General features: G+C 35.2%; 2 protein-coding genes across 3 annotated transcripts in view; both read right to left on the reverse strand.

Moving 5' to 3' along the window:
* Positions 1-2,739: 2,739 nt before the first annotated feature.
* Positions 2,740-11,110, reverse strand: LOC141333623 (NADH-cytochrome b5 reductase 3-like). The gene is made up of 9 exons (XM_073838677.1): positions 10,974-11,110; positions 10,556-10,681; positions 10,398-10,470; positions 10,216-10,322; positions 10,002-10,131; positions 9,741-9,824; positions 9,567-9,652; positions 3,820-3,919; positions 2,740-3,684 (listed from the first exon to the last, which is right to left on the reverse strand). The coding sequence occupies exons 1-9, from the start codon at positions 10,989-10,991 to the stop codon at positions 3,512-3,514; spliced, it is 897 nt and encodes a 298-aa protein (XP_073694778.1). The 5' UTR covers positions 10,992-11,110; the 3' UTR covers positions 2,740-3,511.
* Positions 11,111-15,631: 4,521 nt separating this feature from the next.
* Positions 15,632-20,000, reverse strand: part of LOC141333622 (ankyrin repeat and BTB/POZ domain-containing protein 3-A-like) — a 39,101-nt gene continuing 34,732 nt past the window's right edge. For both annotated transcript variants that reach the window (XM_073838676.1, XM_073838675.1), the window contains one exon: positions 15,632-19,657. In XM_073838676.1, the coding sequence (XP_073694777.1) occupies positions 19,436-19,657 (222 nt within the window). In that variant the 3' untranslated portion in view covers positions 15,632-19,435. The remainder of the gene's footprint in view (positions 19,658-20,000) is intronic.

The raw sequence follows: 20,000 nt of genomic DNA on the forward strand, positions 1-20,000 counted from the left end.
AAAAAGAAAGAAAAAATTTACTGAATCCAAACTTTTGAACAGTAGTGTATATTGTAACAGAATATTTCTATTTTTAATAACCACTGTTTTTTTTTTCCAACTTTTTATTCATCAAAGAATCCTGAAAAAAGTATCACAGGTCCAAATAAATACTAAGCAGCACAACTGTTTCCAACACTGATAATAAATGTGACCATGGACAACAAAACCAGTCTATATAAGGGCCAATTTTTCAAAATTGAGATGTATAAATATTAATAAATAAATAAGGTGTCCACTGATATATGGCTTGTTAGGATATGCTGAGATACAACTATTTGAATATATCTGAAATCTGAGGGTGCAAAAAATCTAAATATTGAGAAAATTGTCTTTAAAGTTCAAAATAATGTTCTTAGCAATGCATATTACTAATCAAAAATTTGGTTTTAATATATTTACAGTAGAAAATGTACAAAATATCTTCATGAACATGATATCTTCATGGAACATGATCTTTACTTAATATCCTAATGAAAGAAAAATGGCTATTTTGGCTATTGCTAAAAATATACCCCTGCTACATAAGACTGTTTTTGTGGTCCAAGGTCACTGAAGACTGGAGTAATGATGCTGAAAAATAAGCTTTGATCACAGGAATACATTTTATTTTAAAGTACATTAAAATAGAAAACCTATTTTAAATCGCAATAATGTTTCACAAAACGATTTTTTCTGTATTCTTAATCAAAAAGATTCAGCCTTGAGTGAAGAAGCATTAGAAACTTCTTTAAAAACATTAAAAATCTTACCTTTTTATGAAAAGGACATTACCGGCACTACCAAAACTTAATAATAAGATGCTCTTTTAAAGAATAGTTCATAACTATATCATTATCATATATTCACGTATCATGTTTGCGAATAAATATTACAAAACTATCATTTTTGGATCAGCCTGACTGCGATCTGTAAAACGGACACGCCTTTCTTCCTTTTTCTACGTTCCTATTGGTTAAAAAATATACCACGCCCTTTAGAAGGTAAAACAACCAATCCGTCACAAGAAGCGTTACAGTTCTCTACTCTTATTGGTCGGTTTGCCAGTCAATCACGTTGTTTGACAGCGCATAAACACACCCATATTTAGTCGTTTTGTATGAATAAATTAAATTTACTACATTTGTTTCTTGGAATCAAAGTAAATTAAACATGTGTTTACTTCATAAAGTTAATAAAAACATGTGCACAACATGTTTTCTCTTCACCTGTGGTCTTTGTTTACGTTGAAGTGATGCCACTTACATATTAACAAGAGTGAAACCACATTTTATTACCCGACTGACTCCATAATATCCCAAGAAGTTCAACATTTCCGCAAACATACGTTGTGTGAACAGAACCCCAATGAACAATTATATTTATGTGATGTTTTAGCGACTCACATGGATGTGGACTGTCATCTTGAAGGTTGTTTTGTTCGGCAGCTTGAAGTTGTCAGTCTGGATGGAAAAGAAGCGCACTTCTGCCGCCCAGCGGACCGGATGGAAAACTGTTCCTTAGTTTTTAACAAAGAGTCATATTATACAGAAAATAGTAAGACTCACGTATTTTTTTTAGGTTAGGTAATTAATTAAATTCCAAAACGTCTAGCATACTTTATTATTTACATACTCAAAAGTATCTATTTATAAAATTAAATTAGTTAACGCCTTGGTTAACATCCGGTAAAAAAGCAACAACAGCGCCCTCTTGTAGACAATTAGGTAATATGATCATTAATTAATCAAACAACGAGTTTGAGGTTGCAGGTTGTGTGTGAGATGGCTTGTTTGAATTTCATGTGTTTTAAACTGTATGTTTGAAATCTTTTTATCAGGATCCGACGAGCAGAGCAGAAACGTGCCAGTTTCGGTAAATGAACCATAGCTTTCAACGGATGTGGTAAGAGATTAAAAAGTTGTTTAACTCAAAGCCACGTGCTCAAAGTTCAAACACATTCGAAATACACGATGATCTTCTTCTTTTGTATGTGTTTATTTGCTTTAAACGGGTGTTTAATGGATTTAAAATGTGTTTTTGTTCACAGTTAATGATTTAATGATGGTAAGTCAGTGTTTGCAGACTCCAGCATTTATGATAAAGCTTTAATGTTTAGGAACGATTTGTTTAAACTGTTATTTAAGTGTGTTAAAATGGCTGTTGATATTTATTATTTATAAACCAAGGACTGAAATAACGACTTTAAACGTATAAATTGTCTCTTCTTTTTTTTTTTTTACCAAAAAATAAACTGATTAATCTAAAATGCACCTGCATGAGGTCAGATCCGTGTATTAGCTCCCACTTATGGACAGTAAGTGTATTTGCATTTAATAAATGAAAAGAGCTGCAGCTTTCCTGTATTGGTGAGTATTAAATTCACTGTGAATGTACTTTTACTCTTTAAATTGGCACCTATTGGGAACACACTGAAAGGTACTATTTCCATATATGTTGTGTATTTCACAAGTATTTATACTTAGTAGTTAAGTGGCGACAAACGACTCTTGATGAACGAGTCATTAGAGTCGATTCGTACGAAACGCTGATTCATTCAGTAACGATCGGCCAACGTAAACATAGTAGTTTGTTGATTGCACAATATGTATTAAACATTCCTTTGCCTTAAGCGCTCTTTTTATTACATATCTTTTGGCATTTTGAAGAAATAAAATGATTTTAAAGCGCATTTTAAAATGAAACACGTTTGATGAAATCTGTAAATAATATACCTTTATTGGTCAATGCAAAAATGTTTTTTTTTTGGCCATGTAGACAAGTTATATGATCTGCAAACAGGTCATAATAACCCATTTTATTTACTCGTTAAATAACAGCACTTACTGTATTTAATCATGCACTTAAAACTGTATGAGATCAGCAATGCAACATAAGATTTACAGAAAGGCACTTAATTATGGACAGACTGAAAAATGCTTGATAACCTCTTGATTTTTTTTTTTTTAGTCTTAACTTTCTGGTTCTTCCACTGAGCAATACCAGGTCCCATTTCAACATCCATGTTACAGAAGGAATGTTAATGTGTATCTCATAAAACTAATATTTATCATGAACCTTGTACTTACTTTGAACATCTTGTCGTTTCTGCAAATGTAAAAATGACTTGTAACATGGATGCATTATTCCATTACCAATATCTGTTGAGGTTTATAAGATGCATAAATTAAGCAATGAGAAGTTAAATGACTCCATTTCGATATCATCCAGCATCTGAAATGAAACACTTTCTGTTTGCATTTAAGGCACAATCACACAAAACATAAACATGTCCAACAAATGACTTGATTGGCAGGTACATCTTGCATGCAGAGGTTTCTCAGGAAAACAGATGGTACATTTTGATACAAGTAAAATGTAAAGGCATTTTTGCATGATTATAGATCCTTTTCAGTTAGTGTGCATGTGGAATATATAAGAGCAGGTGGTAGCACGGTTATAATTTTGACTTTTGGTTTCAGGGGACATCCTTTTAGAAGGTGAAGCGCCTGTCATTGGAGTGGCCCACCTTGTCCAGACTGGGGTTGCAGGCGAATTGAATCATGGGAGGAGGTCCACACATGAGGATGAGTGTGTCGTCTCCGGGTGGAGGATGCTGGTTCTTCACCATGTCCTCGTTGATGAAGCCTTGGCTGTACTCCCAACCTAACACATGAAGTCCATTATATCAGTTTGTCAGATTGTGCTCGATTTTTAATGTCTGGATGAACTTGAGTAAGTCACTTAAACTGATGTTTTTCATTTTTGCTAAACAGCATCTGAAAAACAAGAGGTACTTACCGTCTGGAGCCCTGTCAACGGTGTACCACAGCTTAAAGCGTGTCGGGTGATTGGCCATGACCTCTTCCAACTCGGTACGTAGGAGAATGTCTTTTTCTGTCTGTTGGAGAAGACAAAAAGAGTAGTGAGTGGGAATAATTATTAGTTTTGAATGCTTTTAAACACAAACCCATTGAAATAATAAAGAGATGTAGTTCTGTGTGTAATTGCACTTTTAACATAAAATGTATTTTTGTTTATAATAGTGTGTTTCAATGTTTATGGGCTATTCTACAGAATTAGTGCAAACGTCTCAGAACAGTTTTGACGTTTTGTATTTTTGGGGGTGTTAAAACTGTCACTACTCAAACTTCAACAATTGAAGTTTTGTTTAAAATTGTCAAATTTAAACTTCATCCAAATGTTTTGGTTGTGACAATTTTAGATGCTAGGTCAAAGATGCTAATCAGCACATGGTTAGCTAGCACAGTGTTTTTTGTTGTTGTTTTTTTTGGTGGTGGTGTTATCCTATAAAATTGACACTACTGAAACGATCACAATCAAAACCTTTGGTTAAGTTATAGTAGTGACAGTTTTTTGGGTGTAATTCTATAAAATCTTTGTGTACAACTGTTTAAAACTGTGCTAGCTAACCATGTGCTGATTAGCATCTTTGAGCTAGGCTCAAAAGTAGGGATGGGCATATCGATCCTAAAGTATCGATATATCGATACTGATGCGAGTATCGAAAGCATCGATACTCAGATTAAAAATATCGATACTAAGGTGTGTTTTATTTACCAGTGATTTTGTTTATTTAACAAAAAGCAAGGCGTGCAATGTGCATTGAATTGGACATAGGGCTGGGCGGTATACCTTTTCATACCGAATACCGGTGTTTTTTTTTTTTAATGATATTCATTTTTCATATACCCCAATACCGGTGAGTGTGTGCGTACAAAGCGCTGGGAACACGTATGTTGAGGCAAACAGAAACCGCAGCTTGCACGTGCTTGTCTGAAGCAACACATCTGAGGTGTGGACGTATTTCAGTATATCTGAGAAAGACCCAGGGTTAGCGATTTGCTAAACTTGTAATGCCGAAATTTCAAGTGGGGGTGTGTCTGCAGTGATGAGAGCAGAGATCGGCGCATTGTGCGCAGACAGATGTAGCTTTCAGTGAGAGAAAAACAATCGCTTTACGTTGGTGTTACGTCGCAATATTTTAAAGATATGTCTTTTCTATATACTGTATTTTTATTAATATTTATGTTTTAAAGCCAATGGATATCACACAAGCAACATGGAAACTGATCAATATGTTAAAGTGAAAGTAAAAACTGACTTTCAGCATCTGATGTGCATTCTTTCAGACAATGAGAGACGATTATACTTCATATGCTGATATTAATTTAGTCCCTTAATATTTTTCTTGTGCCCCGAACATGGTGGAAAAAAAATAAAAAAGAAACATATTTTGTGTAAGGTTTGTTTTTGAAAGTCTTAAATAAAGCTCTTAATTTTCATTGATGACTGCAGTGTTATTAGGGGGTTATGAAAGTCATAATTATGATTTCAGGTGGTCTTAAATGTGGGGACTGAAAGACAAGAATTGCGATGAAACTTCAAAAGGCTATTCATTGAATAAATATGAGCGCTGCACGTTTCAAAATCATTTGTTGCGCTACTTTGTATACTACCATTCTGACAGCGCCTCCTGCTGGAAGAGAAACGCGTAGACTTGTAAATGTGAACTTGTGAAGAATGCACAATAAAGTGTTGTGTATTTTGACTGCAAATCATGAATTCTGATTTCTTCACCTCATTACAATTATGAGTGCCACTGTCACTTCTTTGTGAACAGCAGCATTTTATATATATATATATATATATATATATATATATATATATATATATATATATATATATATATTATAGCATTTTATATATTATAATATACTAGTCCGGTCAATGTAAGCCAATATACTGCAGTAATTATTCTCTAATTTATTAGGAAATGTGGTTAACACCTAGTCATGCATGAAAAAAAAAAATATACCGTGATACCGTATAATTTTGAAAAATACCGTGATATAAATTTTTGGTCATACCGCCCAGCTCTAATTGGACATATAACCTATGTTAGGGAATAACTGTGCACGATATAACAATTTTCCTACTCATCTGAACGCACGCAAATGTTGCAAGACAGAACCAATCAATCACAGAGAGCATTCACTCACTTCAGACAGTGCATTCAAACAGGGCTGCGTTCCAAAAGTATCATAAGAAAGCATTGATGCTTTTGGGAACGGCAGCCCAGAACAATGCTCATCAGAGGACAGAAAATAAAAACATGTTTGAGCTATTTCACAATAAACAAACTGAAATTGTAGCCTACGTAATTTGTGCAATTACATTTCTTTAAATTAACACTTAAAGTTCATTGATCATGTTTTGTAGTAATGTTAATATAAATTATACACTGTCAGAATAAAAATGTTGTATTTTATGTGTGCAACAGCCTGTCACTGACAGCCCCTTATGAAACTAAGTATTTTCAATTATAGGTTTTGTAGTTACCACTACAGTAAACATATTTTAACCATGTGTAAAAAATAAAAGTTAATTAGTTGCAATTAAGGCATATTAAATGTTAAAATGCATTTCAAATATAAAGTTAAGGGTATAATTACATATTTTACTCTTATTAATTTAATAAATGTAATAATTTAAAAGTTAAGTTTAGAAGTATCGTATCGGTATCGATATCGATGATACTGGCCTTAAAAGTATCGGTATCGTATCGAAAACAAAATAAGTGGTATCGCCCATCCCTACTCAAAAGTACTTAAAAGTGCCACTACTGAAACAGTCATGACCGAAACATTTCGTGTCGTTTGGGACTTTTTTTTTTTTTTTTTTTTTTTGGGTGGTGTACCAATAAAATTGTCAAACAAAACTTCCCCAAATGTTTCGGTCATGACTGTTTCGGTAGTGGCACTTTTAAATACTTTGAGCCTAGCTCAAAGATGCTAATCAGCACATGGTTGGTTAGCACAGTTTTGACATCTATTTATTTAATTATCCCATAAAACTGTCACTACTGAAACGGTCACAACCAAAACCTTTGAAGTTACAGAAGTGACATCTTAGATTTTATGGAATAACACCAAAACAAAATATTGTGTGTACAACAATTCAAAACTGTGCTTAGCTAACCATGTGCTGATTAGCATCTTTGAGCTAGGCTCAAAAGTATTTAAAATTGTCACTACTGAAACGGTCACTACCCAAACAATTGAATTATTTGTAAGAATTGTTTTGTTTGACATCTTTTGGTGGTATCCAATAAAATTGTCAAATTGAACCTTCATCCAAATGTTTTGGTCGTGACAATTTTAGATCCTTTTGATGCTAGGTCGAAGGTGCTAATCAGATGTTAAACATGGTTAGCTAGCACAGTTTTGGCATCTTTTTGTTTTGTACTGTTCATTTGCTAATGTTTCGGTTGTGGCATCTTTTGTTTTTTTATTTGGTGTTAATCACATGAACTTGTCTCAACTGAAACTTTAACAAATGTTTTGGTTGTGAGAATTTTAGATACTTTTGAGCCTAGCTCAAAGATGCTAAAAGCATGTGGTTAGCTAGCATGGTTTTGTTGTTGTTGTGTGTGTGTGTGTGTGTGTGTGTGTGTGTGTGTGTGTGTGTGTGTGTGTGGTTTTTTTTTTTTTTTTTTAAGGTGTTATCCCAGAAAACTGTCACCACTGAAACAGTCACGACCAAATCATTGGGTGAAATAGCTTTTTTGGGGGGCATTTTTCAATAATATTTAGCTTTTATATGTGTACAATTGTTCAAAACTGTGTTAGCTAACCATGTGCTGATTAGCATCTTTGAGCTAGGCACAAAAGTATTTAAAATTGTCACTACTGAAATATTTTTATTTAACATCTTTTGGTAGTATCCCATAAAATTGTCAAATTGAACCTTCATCCAAATGTTTTGGTCATGACAATTTTAGATCCTTTTGATGCTAGGTCAAAGTTTTGGCATCTGTTTTTTTTTTTTTTGTTATCCCATAAAATTGACCCTACTGAAACAATCACAACCAAAACCTTTGGTGAAGTTTCGTTAGTGACATTGTTTTTTGGGTGTTGTTCAATAAAATCTTTGTGTGTACAACCGTTTAAAACTGTGCTAGCTAACCATGTGCTGATTAGCGTCTTTGAACTAGGCTCAAAAGTATGTAAAAACAGTCACAACCGAAAACGTTTGTGAAGTTTCAGTTGTGACATTTGTTGTTTTTAGCGTGTTATTCTATAAAATGTTATTTTTATGTGTACAACTATTCAAAACGGTGCTAGCTATCCATGTGTTGATTAGCATCAAAAGTATGTCAAATTGTCACAACTAAAACAGTTGAAGTTTCAGTGGTGACTTTTTTTTGTGTGTAATTCCATAAAATTGTCACAACCAAATGTTTCAGTCATGACTGTTTTGGTAGTGAAAATTTCAGATACTTTTAAGTGTAGCTCAAAGATGCTAATAAGCGCATGGTTTTGATGTTTTTTTTTTTTTTTTTATCCCATAATACTGTCACTACTGAAACAGTCATGACCAAAGCATTGGGTGAAATAGCTTTTTTTGATGTTGTTTTTAACATTTAGCTTGTGTACAACTGTTCAAAACGGAGCTAGCTAACCATGTGCTGATTAGCAACTTTGAGCTAGACTCAAAAGTATCTAAAATTGTCACTACTGAAACAGTCACTGCCCAAACAATTGAAGGTTTGGTTGCTTTTTTTTTTTTTTTTTTTTTTTTGTAATCCCATAAAATTGCCAAATTAAAACTTCATCCCAATGTTTGGGGTTTTGATGCTAGCTCAAAGATGCTAATCAGCACATGGTTAACTAGCATAGTTTGGACGTCTGTTTTTTTGTTATCCCATAAAATTGACACTACTGAAACAGTTGCAACCAAAATATTTGGTTATATTCTATATATAAGTTTTGATAGTGACATTTGTTTTTTTTTGTGTTATTTTATAAAATCTTATTTTTGTGTGTAAAACGGCTTACAAATTGTGCTAGCTAACCGTGTGCTGATTAGCATATGTAAGCTAGGCTCAAAAGTATCTAAAATTGTCACTACCAAAACAGTCACATTTGGTGAAGTTTCAGTTGTGACTTTTTTTTTTTTTTAGATGTTATCCCATAAAATTTTATTGTTGTTTGCAATTGTTCAAAACCGTGTTGGCTAACCATGTGCTGAGCTGGGCTAAAAAGGATACCATAACAGTCACAACTGAAGTGTTCATGTTTATACTATCAAACTATACTGAATTACCAACCAATGTGTTTGGTTCAATGTATATTCTAATGAATCCTTAACTTTGAAATCTGTATGATGAACGTTATGCCTTTACAAGGAATTGGATTCAAAATGGTAAAATGTCATATCACACTTAAAATATTGTTTAAATTGTAGTTATTACCAATTTTACCTTTTATATTAATTTATTAGATAAAATGGCAAAAAATGTTTACAAGGTGGATGTTAACAAAATCTTAAACTATACAATACTGTTTTTCGGTAGTGACAAATTTAGGGAGAGGAAAAATATTCCAAATATTTCTTAAAATAAAATTTTGGACTGCACAATGACTAAAAAAATGTGTACCTTGGATGATATACATTTCCCATACATACAAAATGTTAAAATATTTTTTGCATGTAAAAAGAGAAAAGAAAAATCCTTGGCTCACCTGGTTTGCAAAAAGTAAGTAACACACAGTCTCATCTTTTGGATCTTTCATGATTGCTTGGATTATCTGGAGCATGGGTGTAATGCCTAAAAAATTAAGATGTTTTTACCCTTGAAATACCTTTTTAAGGATATTTTTTCACAAGAATTTGTTGGAAAAAACTGATGTGCTTACCTGTTCCTCCAGCGATCATGCCAACATGTTTAGCAGTTTTAATCACTGGGTCTGATTTCTTGTCAGGGCTGATTGCAAATGATCCTGCAGACAAGTTGATGCTGTATTTCACAATGTGTCTATCATTTTTTGTATGCGGTGTATATATGACTGTCACTTATTTTTATGCTTCCAGCATGTTTATTTGCAATTACTTTTTCCCTGACAGTAGATGTTTTCATAGCTTTTCCCTGACTCATGGTGTATTTCAAAACTACAAACCTCTGCCTTTGTAAACCAGCAGACCATTTGGTCCTCTGAAATCAATTGTGTCACCAATACGAAGGCTCTCCAAGTATTGGGACATCTTTCCGCCCTCAGGAAACTTTGGATGGACATTTTTGTAGTATATCTGAAATTGGAGGCAACAAAATGTTTTAAATGTGCATTTTAAACGTGAAAATTTTTGTTTTACAGTTATATGCGTATGTTATACCTTCACAACGAGATCAACAAAGCCTTTGTCATCATCACTAGACACAGGGGTGTAAGGTCTCACCACAAGGTTGCCATCAATTCTGGCAGACAGATAGATGTGTTGTCCTACATTTGCAATGCACAAACATTAAAATTAGCTCATAAACAAACGCACTTTGAAAGCATAAATACCGCACTCACCGATAGGAAGTCCAAGAACATGTTCGGGTGATTTTAAAGCAAAGCGAAACTTTCTTGTGTCGTGACTGATAATCTTTAAAATAAGAAAGGATTTCGCTGTTATTAAATAAAACCTGTTTATATCCAAGGTAAACCATTACATTTTAAAATATCCTCACCTCCTTGTCGACAAGACGCAATGGATACTTCGCATTAGGGTCTTCAAGGGTAATGGCAGGTCTTCTTTTAAAGCCAAAGAGCCTCCGGATCAAATCAAACACGAGTTGAATGCTGCCGGAGATGAGCTAGGGAAAGAAAGAAAAATAGGCATTTTCTAATTTCTAAAACGGGTACAAAATTATAATGGGCGTGTGCTGCACAAAGGCTCAGAACAAACTGATGATGGGTGTGAGACTGTCAACAAACCGTCAGCAAAAAATGAACACCCTTTTGAGCGATGGAATGGCATTTGAAACGTCTGTATACATACGATTACTGTGTGCTATTGCGTCAAAATAATTGCATGCTGCAGAAACTATATATAAATATGCTTGCAGAACGTCGACGTTCTGCAAACATTAATTTAAAGATACTTACGTTGATGACGAAGGACATTTTCTGTGGTGTTTACCGAGACACTATCAAGCAACGAAGACGGATACCGACACTTGCAGACTAAGATTAACTTTACTAACGTTACTGAACAGCCTGTCAAAACGTCAATAACTTCCTGGAGAGGGAGGGGCTATGTGCTGGTGACGTCGTTACGTAAAGATTCGAAGCCGAATCGTTTGTTGTGAATCGTCGTCATAACTGTTCGAATCTTTTTGACATTTCAAGGCTTCTTCGCTAGGCGGAGCTCTCAGTTAACACATGAACAAGTGTCTATGTTTCAGCTGATCTCAGATCAGTTTTATGAAGTAGACATTTTAAACATTTGTATAAGAACAGTGTAGTAGTTAATTGTTTCTTATTGGTTATTTCACATTGTTGAACACGCCCAGTTTGCTGTCTTCTAGTGCTATTCACCATTTTGTCCACCAGACGGCCACAGTGTAGTAAAAGTCACTTGAGTGAAAGTACAAAGGTTTATGATGGCAAAGTGTTATGTTTTGTTAACTTTTGTGCTCTTAAAAGCTTTTGTGATGATGATCTCCTTCTCTTACTGTTAATATTTGTTCTTTCATTTGCAATAAAAATATATTAACTTTTAACTTCTTAAGCTTAAAAGTTTAAATTGCTATTCATCCCTTTGACCGCCACACAGCCACACCGTTCATCTTGTTGAAACTGAACCCTATGGTTAAGTGCGGTAATACTGCTAAAAGGAATGTAGTGGTGGATGAAGTATACAAATTAGTAAAGCTACTTGGGTTAAGGTAAAAATACACTGTATTATTCTACAAAAATAAACGTTTTTTAAACGATTCAAACTAGGTCACCTAACCCAAATTTTATGTGGTGATGTAAGGTTAAGTTACTTCAAATTTTGTACAATCAACAACTGTATCACAAGCTGTTCGAAACTTTGAATCAATTGAACCAATTGCTTCGCAAAATGATTCAGTGTTTCGAAACACTACACACTGTGACGTCTGGTGGTCAAATGGTGTAATGCAAACGAAAAATAAGTTTATACATGGATAAAAACAGCGACAGAACAGTTGCAAACTGAAAGTGTAATCTAATAAATGCAATTAAAACATGATGTGTCTGTGTTTTAATAAATTGTAGTTATTTTATAAAATTGTTTGAGCTTGGTTAATAAAGCTAATAACAGACCATTAAGTGCAACTCTTCATTTTTGATTAAAATATCCATAAATCTGATCTGAGATCAGGTAAAAACCATTTGATGATGATTCACTGACAGTTATGATTTAAACTAAAGCCTGGTTCACTGGAATCAGGTGATTCCTGGGATTTGATAAGCGGTCCGAATCATTGGTTCAAAACAAATGAGTCTTAAAAGATTCGAAGCTTCATAAAGTGGCGTTTTAAAAGCACCCAGCACTATTCTCAATCAAACACAGACATCAACATCAGAATGCAATGCACATCACACATCAATGGTAAAAAATGAAACTGATTTGAGAATTACAAACTTTTATTTGCTCTTTGCTGTGCAAATACTGATGACAAATTAAATAGTATAAAAAAACGAAGTCAAAGATAAAACAAAGTTAAAATAATAAAACAAAGCAACCGCAGTGCACTTTGGGAGTCAGCATCGCACTTGTGGCTGAGAGAGAAACAACAAGCGCTCAAAACACCACCCGCTGGTCAAAACTGTGTAAAAACTCAGGCCAAACATGCGTACATTTTTTAAAACAACTTTAGCTTTAAAACAACATAAAAACAGCTTTTAGAAAACCCATTGTAAATGCTTTATTGAAATATAATAATATATGAAATAAAATTAACAAATCGGCCTCAGTGTGCACCTAAACATTACTCTACTGGTTTTACCTGATCTCAGGTCAGTTTTTTTAAAGTAGACATTTGAATTAAAAAAAAAACTATTTGCATATTATAAAAAAGTAGTAGTAGTAGTAGTCTCTTATTGGTTATTTCACATTTTTGAACACGCCCAGTTTGCTAATGTCTACTAGAGCATCATTTTGTCCACCAGACGGCCACAGTGTACACCTAAATATTACTTCAGAAAAGCAGCAATGTTCACTTGTGAAAGTACAGAGGTTTATAATGACATTAACTCGTTACGCAAAGATTCGAAACCTTTGTGAATCGCTTGTTATGAATCACCAGCAAACGAGGCTTTGTTATGTCATAATTGTTCAAAGCGTTTTGACATTTCCAAGGGTTCTCCGCTAGACGGCGCTCTCAGTTAATACGTGAACTAGTGTCTATGGTTTTCACCCGATTTCGTGCCAGTTTTTTAAAGTAGACATTTTAATTAAAACATAAAAAACACAAAAATATTTGTATATTATAAAACAATAGTAGTATCTTATTGGTTCTTTCACATTGTGGAACACATCATTTTGTCCACCAGACGGCCACAGTGTACACCTAAATATTACTCCAGGAAAGCAGCAAATTTCACTTATGTAAAAGTACAGAGGTTTATAATGACAAAGTGTTTTGTTAACTTTTGTGATGATGTCTGTGCCCCCCGCTTCTCTTCCTGTTCATACTTGTATTCTTTCATTTGTAACACTTACTTTTTAATGTAGCCTATAAGTTTAAGTTTCCCGAACATACTCACATAATCTTGTCTGTATGTGCTCTTTTAGGGCTAACCTGGGTTTTATTTGGTTATGAAGAGCTTGCCTATTAACTACTACTCTTTTAAATACATAAATATATATTTCACATAAACTACAACTTTATAAAACTGATCAGAGATCAGGTGATAACCAGATAGACTGGTTAAATAGTTCTCCGCTGGAGGGCGATCTCAATGATTCACGTGTTCATATCGCCCCCCAGCGTCGAACCATTGACATTGACGTTTATGTGAAATATATATTTGTGTATTTAAATTAGTAGACTCGTTTGCTGGTGATTCATAACAAACGATTCACAAAGGTTTTGAATCTTTACATAATGACTAGTTAATGTCTGCATAAACCTCTGTAATTTCACAAGTGAACATTACTGCTTTTCTGGAGTAATATTTAGGTGTACACTGTGGCCGTCTGGTGGACAAAATGATGAATAGCACTAGACATTAGCACACTATTAACTGAGAGCGCCGATTAGCGGAGAACCCTTGGAAATGTCACAACGCTTCGAACAGTTATGACGCAATGAAGCCTCGTTTGCTGGTGATTCATAACAAACGATTCACAAAGGTTTTGAATCTTTACGTAACGACTAGTTAAATAATTTAAAATATTAAATGTAGTTTTTTTTTTTTTTTTTGTAACAGGCCGATCAGAGACTATTAACCACTACTCTTCCTTTTAATTACACAGATATGTCCACAAATTTATAAAACTGATAAGGCGATCTTTACGTTCCATGAGTTCATATCGCCCTCCAACGGCGAACCATTGAAATTTCACATTTCGCAACAGCTGTGACATACGACCGTTAACTGAATCAGTGAGTTGTTGATTCAAACTTGTATAAAATGAACAGTTCAGTGCGATTTGTGAACCGATTCATAGCTCGAAAAAGAATCATCTCTCGGAGCGAGTGTCGATTTCTTTAGTTCGAAAAAACAATGTTTTAAACGACATGTAGTGGAATAAAAAGATAAATTTAGCCTTATTAAAACATTACTTGATCTTCAAATTTACCAGAAACGTTTTATTGGCACTGTTGGTGGAAAAATCTGAAGAAAAACGGATAGGCTAATAATAACCTGGCAGAAAATTTCCAGTGCAAAATCCGTAGAAAAACGAATATTTAAAAAAAATTAAAAAATAGGTGACTTTGAAAAAGTAACAAAACGGATGTTATTAATGCTTTAATGTATGGAGAAAATTAATTTTATGTCGTCCCTTTCATTTAATATACAAAAGGCCAATCTGATCAATGTAAAATGTAAAAACTGTAGCTATTCTCCCGATCAGAGTGATCCAATCTAGAAACGTAAAATGGATTACCTGATCCATGATATTCCAAATCCGCATCATTCTGATCCAGATTAAAGATTTTCACTAACTGGGTATAAGACCTCAAATGCGTGAATCAGAAAGGAGACATCCAAAATGTTTTCTGAGGGTCCAGGACGGTTAAATACACAGTGGTCAATCAATCAAAACAAATATCAGGTGTAGGTTGTATTGATTAACAAGTTTAATTTCGTGTTTAAAACTACTCAGCTCAACATAAATGCTTAATAAAACTCGCTTAAGTTACTTCTTATAGCCACCTTCCAACAAAATTTGATATCATATAGTAGTTTACATCAAAATGGTTCTAATTTCCTCCAAATTCATGTTAATATTTTAAATATATAGACTTATGTGAATAAGCCATTTTAGTGCAAATGTAATGCATATAAAAAAGTACGTGTACAGAACTAGATTTAGAATACATAACTCATTAGGTTCATAAAATGACTGTTATAATTAGCACTAATGAACTGATGTACACAGTTCTCCAGTAGGTGGTGCCATTTAGTAAGTTTAATTCATTTTCTTCAATTCCAGTTCTGTAAAATCACCTGTTTCTCCTTCCAAAACGGCTTACTAACTTGATCTCCATCTAACTCTTTCCATGTTGGAGGAAGGTGCAATTTCATCCACAAGGTACTCAATCAATCAAGACTCGACAGTTTATCACAGAAATTTAATGACGACCCAACACAGTGGTCAATCGTGGTCATTTCTATCGACTGTACACAAATGCATGTCATTGAACAACTGTACTGCAGCACAAGTGTTACATTCTTATTTTTTTCGATTGTTAAACTCAACCACATCCCTTATATTTACACCATGTTTTATAGATATTTCTCTATATAGGCTATCTTTTGTACAATGTACAATGTTTCAATCAGGTGAAATCATAATAGCAAACAAACTCCGTTAGACTCTGATCCAGCCAAAGCATGCAGGTTTTGTCAAAAGGTGTGCATTAGTGGAGAGTTAAAGCATGTCGAACAGCCTTGAAGCAGAAAAAGCCGAAGCCAAGAAATACAGAGCAAGTCTCTCTTCTTTTTATGTGAGAAGCTGTAAAGCCTTTACAAACACTTCATGACATTGGCCTCTGCTTTACATTTTGGCTAACTTACATGGAGAAGCATCCATGCTAAGCACAAGTAACAGGTCAGACGAGAAAACTAACCTTGCATGGACACATTTGCGCCAAGTATTGCTTTTACAAATCCGTTTTGCGAACACAAATGGTGGGGTTTACTGAAGACATTGCAAAATAAGCAGGTCCGATCTCTAAAACATGATTTGTCCTTGTCGGTTTTGCAAATGTATGACAGATACAGTTACATTATGATTATATATCTCTGTTACACAAAATAGCAGACAGGGATTTCACAATAAATGTACTTTGTAAGAAAATAAAGTAACTATGCTAAGTTTCTTTAAAATAAATGTATCTTCACAGTTTTGACTTATTTGCATCGTGATATTGTTATTCCATAGTCAGCTACATATTAATAAACCTATGTATTTCAATGGGTAAATTTAGCAATACTCCAACCTTTTATGTTACATGAGGATGTTCATAACAACTCAATCCATTACCGTACATAAAATATAAATCATACAACACATTTCTAATCAAATCAGGACTCTTGAACAGCACTTACCAGCATGTGTAGGATGCAGACCTTTATAATAGGATATTATTACACGGCTACAGGGAATATTCCGACTCCGAGCGGTTATTCGCCGATAACAACCGGTAAAAACTAATAACAGGCTTCCTCAATGCGAAAGTTGAATGGGTGAGACTTCCGGTTTGGAAAAGTGCAGTAAACTATAAAACTGTTTGCACTACAAACCAGTGTGCTCATAATTAGGAAAATACATTAAAATAATGTGGTAAGACACACCAGTATTCAATATTGAGTAGTAAAACAGGCTGTTCCTACAATTAAGCATAGCTGGAGGCAGATGAGACCGGAAGCCGCGCCCTAAAAATGTAAAATGGCGCGCCCACTCTTACCAGAAGAAAAAGGAGGATTCGCTTGCTAAGAACATTTGTTTTTCGTGTAATCTTTGCGTTTGGTTGGCTAATAAATAATTAAAACTCGAATCAATATTCTGTGTACAATTATTTATGTCATCCTTGTATTGCTGACCGCTCTCTTTTGTTTAATACAAACGCAGCTGCCGCCATTTTGTAATAGATTGTAAGATAAACCGGTAAAGGAATTTTGGTTGTACAGTAAATCTGTAAGAATGTTCAAATGTAAAACTAAAAGAAGACATTGACTGAAATCAATGTCTTTTATCTCTATAATTACTCACGTGGTGAAATCTAGTTTGAACTTGACACTTGCTAGCAACTTTTTTCTTAACATAAGCTTTATGTTTTAAATATTTAAATTCAAATCAGTATTTGGTGTCTTATTATTTAGTTTAATCGCAAGTAGCCGTGTAATAAGCAGGGTATAATGTACATCCAGCCAGTTTTTATTGCAAAATAAAGCCCTTTAGTCTTTTATCCACCTTATTTTTCCAGTAAGAGTGGACTATTTGCTGAAAAAACCAGCTAATACCAGCCTAGGCTGGTTGGCTGGTCGTAGCTGGTTTAAGCTGGAAGTAGCTGGTTTAAGCTGGTCTCCCAGCCTGGCCAGGCTGGTTTTAGCTGGTGGTTTCCCATCCTGACCAGCTAAGACCAGCCTGGTCAGGCTGGAAAAGTGGCCAAAACCCCTCTAAAACCAGCCTGCCTTCCAGCTATGACCAGCTAAAACCAGGATGGTTGACCAGCTAAAACCAGCCAACCAGCCTAGGCTGGTATTAGCTGTTTTTTTCAGCAGGGTTGTAAATATAATGTGCGAGGCTTCCGGTCTCATCCGCATCCAGCTATTTTTTAGATGTACAAAACAGCTTGATTTGCTGCTTGATATTGCAAATTAATGTGTCTTACAATATTATTTTAAGATATATATATATATATATATATATATAGCTTAATTATGAACACAGTGGTTTGTGCAAACAGTTTTACCATTTACTGCACTTTGTTATTCGTCTCGCTATTTCCCTACAGTGGCTATGAACCGGAAGCCTCGCACATTCACAGAAAATGAAAAATAAGCTGGATACAACAGCTGATGAGTCTGCCAGGCTTTATTTCACGATAATGTATATTATCCCTTACTTATCCAATATTCATATCTCCTGAAATGTCATTTCTGTGTAATCTTTGGATGAAATGCTTCGTATACGTCTAGATCTGTGACTTTGGGTTCAGCCTGGCCAACAAAATCTTCTGCCGGTACGTCCAGTGCAGTTTCGAACTTACCAACATCCTGAAAGGTTACAGACGAACACAGGAAAAACCGTAACATGCACAGGTAAGAACAGCTTGTTTTGAGCTGGCTTCACATTTTTCACATTGAACAAAAGCAGTGCAGCAGATGAGGACCGGAAATATGTACATCGGGTCACGAAGGTGGCGACCAGTGCAATGGCATCTGATTTCGACAGACTCGCAAGCAACAAAGACCTCAAAGGACAGAGTCCTGCACAAATGGTGTTAGTAAATCTGCATCCACGAAAAGGAAAAATCAGAAGTTCAAGGATCCATGCAGATTATTCGATATTATTCGACCCCAAGGCAAGGACGAACTGCTCAGTTTTAAGTGTACTAAGCACAGTGGTAGATTGAAACGTGTAGGTTGAAACACACAACTGGTGGACAGTTACTTTCGGTGAGACGTATGAACTAAAAGCAACAAGTTTAGTCTACCATTAGTTGGGTGATTTGTGTTGGATCAGTCTGAAGGTAGCAAATCCCTATTCCTTAAAACCGCAAAGCGTTGAACACAAGTTAAACAGCTGGCGTATTATTGTTCAGTGACACAAATACCAAAAGTTGTGGTTGGATGTGAGTATTAAGTATACAAAACACCTCCTTTGTAAAACTCTACACCTAGTGGATGTTATTGTCCAACTTGAACACAAATGGCTTGGGAAACTTGATGGCAGCATCACCTAACTGAACATGCATCGTTTGCTTAGCGTTTTGTGTCATTTGGAGGGAATGTTACACCAATTTAAGGTTCAGGCTAACAATATTACGTCAATCGGAGAGTAATATACTAAAACTGTCCTCGGCATGTAGCATGAACTTCGTTCCCCAATCCAGTCACACCTAAATGCATTGCCGAAGCAGTAATGACATCAGGAGCCATGGTTTCCCTGGGCACTAACATTGGTTGGGCGTCATTATGTTGCTGTGATGTTTCCACAACGTAAACGTAGCCCTTGGAATGGTATGAGTTCAGCAGGCTGACGTTTCTGCGAGTTGTGGAGATGTTGAAACGCAATCTCTTGGTACGTCCCGTCTGGCAGGTGCTGGTTATGATGTTTGAAATGTCTCCAACAGGTTGGCACACAATGATGGAGCTCTCGGTGAAAGCGCTGCATGGTTGGCGTGAGTTTGGTGAAAGCGTCAGACGATGGAGCCCTTGGATGTGGAGAGATGGATGGAGCGGATCCGCAGGGCCAGGGTTCTCTCGAGGTCGTGGAGTAGGTCGTAGGACGGGACTGGACCGGGGCTCTCTGCGGGAACCTCGTACAGTAGCTGCTTAAAGTTCTCCAGCTCGATCAGGAGCACCATGTTCTTCAGGAAGTAGCCCTCGATGAAGGCTGCCAACTCCAGAGCCCCCAGGAACTGAGGATGTGTGAGACATTATGTAAGATTTAATGTAACATTTCTAATAGACATTTACTATAACAAAATTTACCTCATACAGAATCATACAAAAACGTTTGCGTCTTGATAATAATGTTGGCAAACACACTTGTGCATTTCCCTTTTTTGTCTTAATTTGTATTAGCAAATTCAGCTGGTGACATTTACACAGACGGGCGAGTAATTATTAAAGCAGGTTGCATTCTCGTTGGCGTGCTGTATTTGTTTAATTAATGTTATTAACCTCATGAATATGCAAATAGGAACATTAATCCAGGGTTTTACAAATATACAGTGTGCAATGTCCAGACCTGACTACACA

This window comes from Garra rufa, chromosome 4 (genome assembly GCF_049309525.1).
Source record: "Garra rufa chromosome 4, GarRuf1.0, whole genome shotgun sequence".
Taxonomy (NCBI): Eukaryota; Metazoa; Chordata; class Actinopteri; order Cypriniformes; family Cyprinidae; genus Garra; species Garra rufa.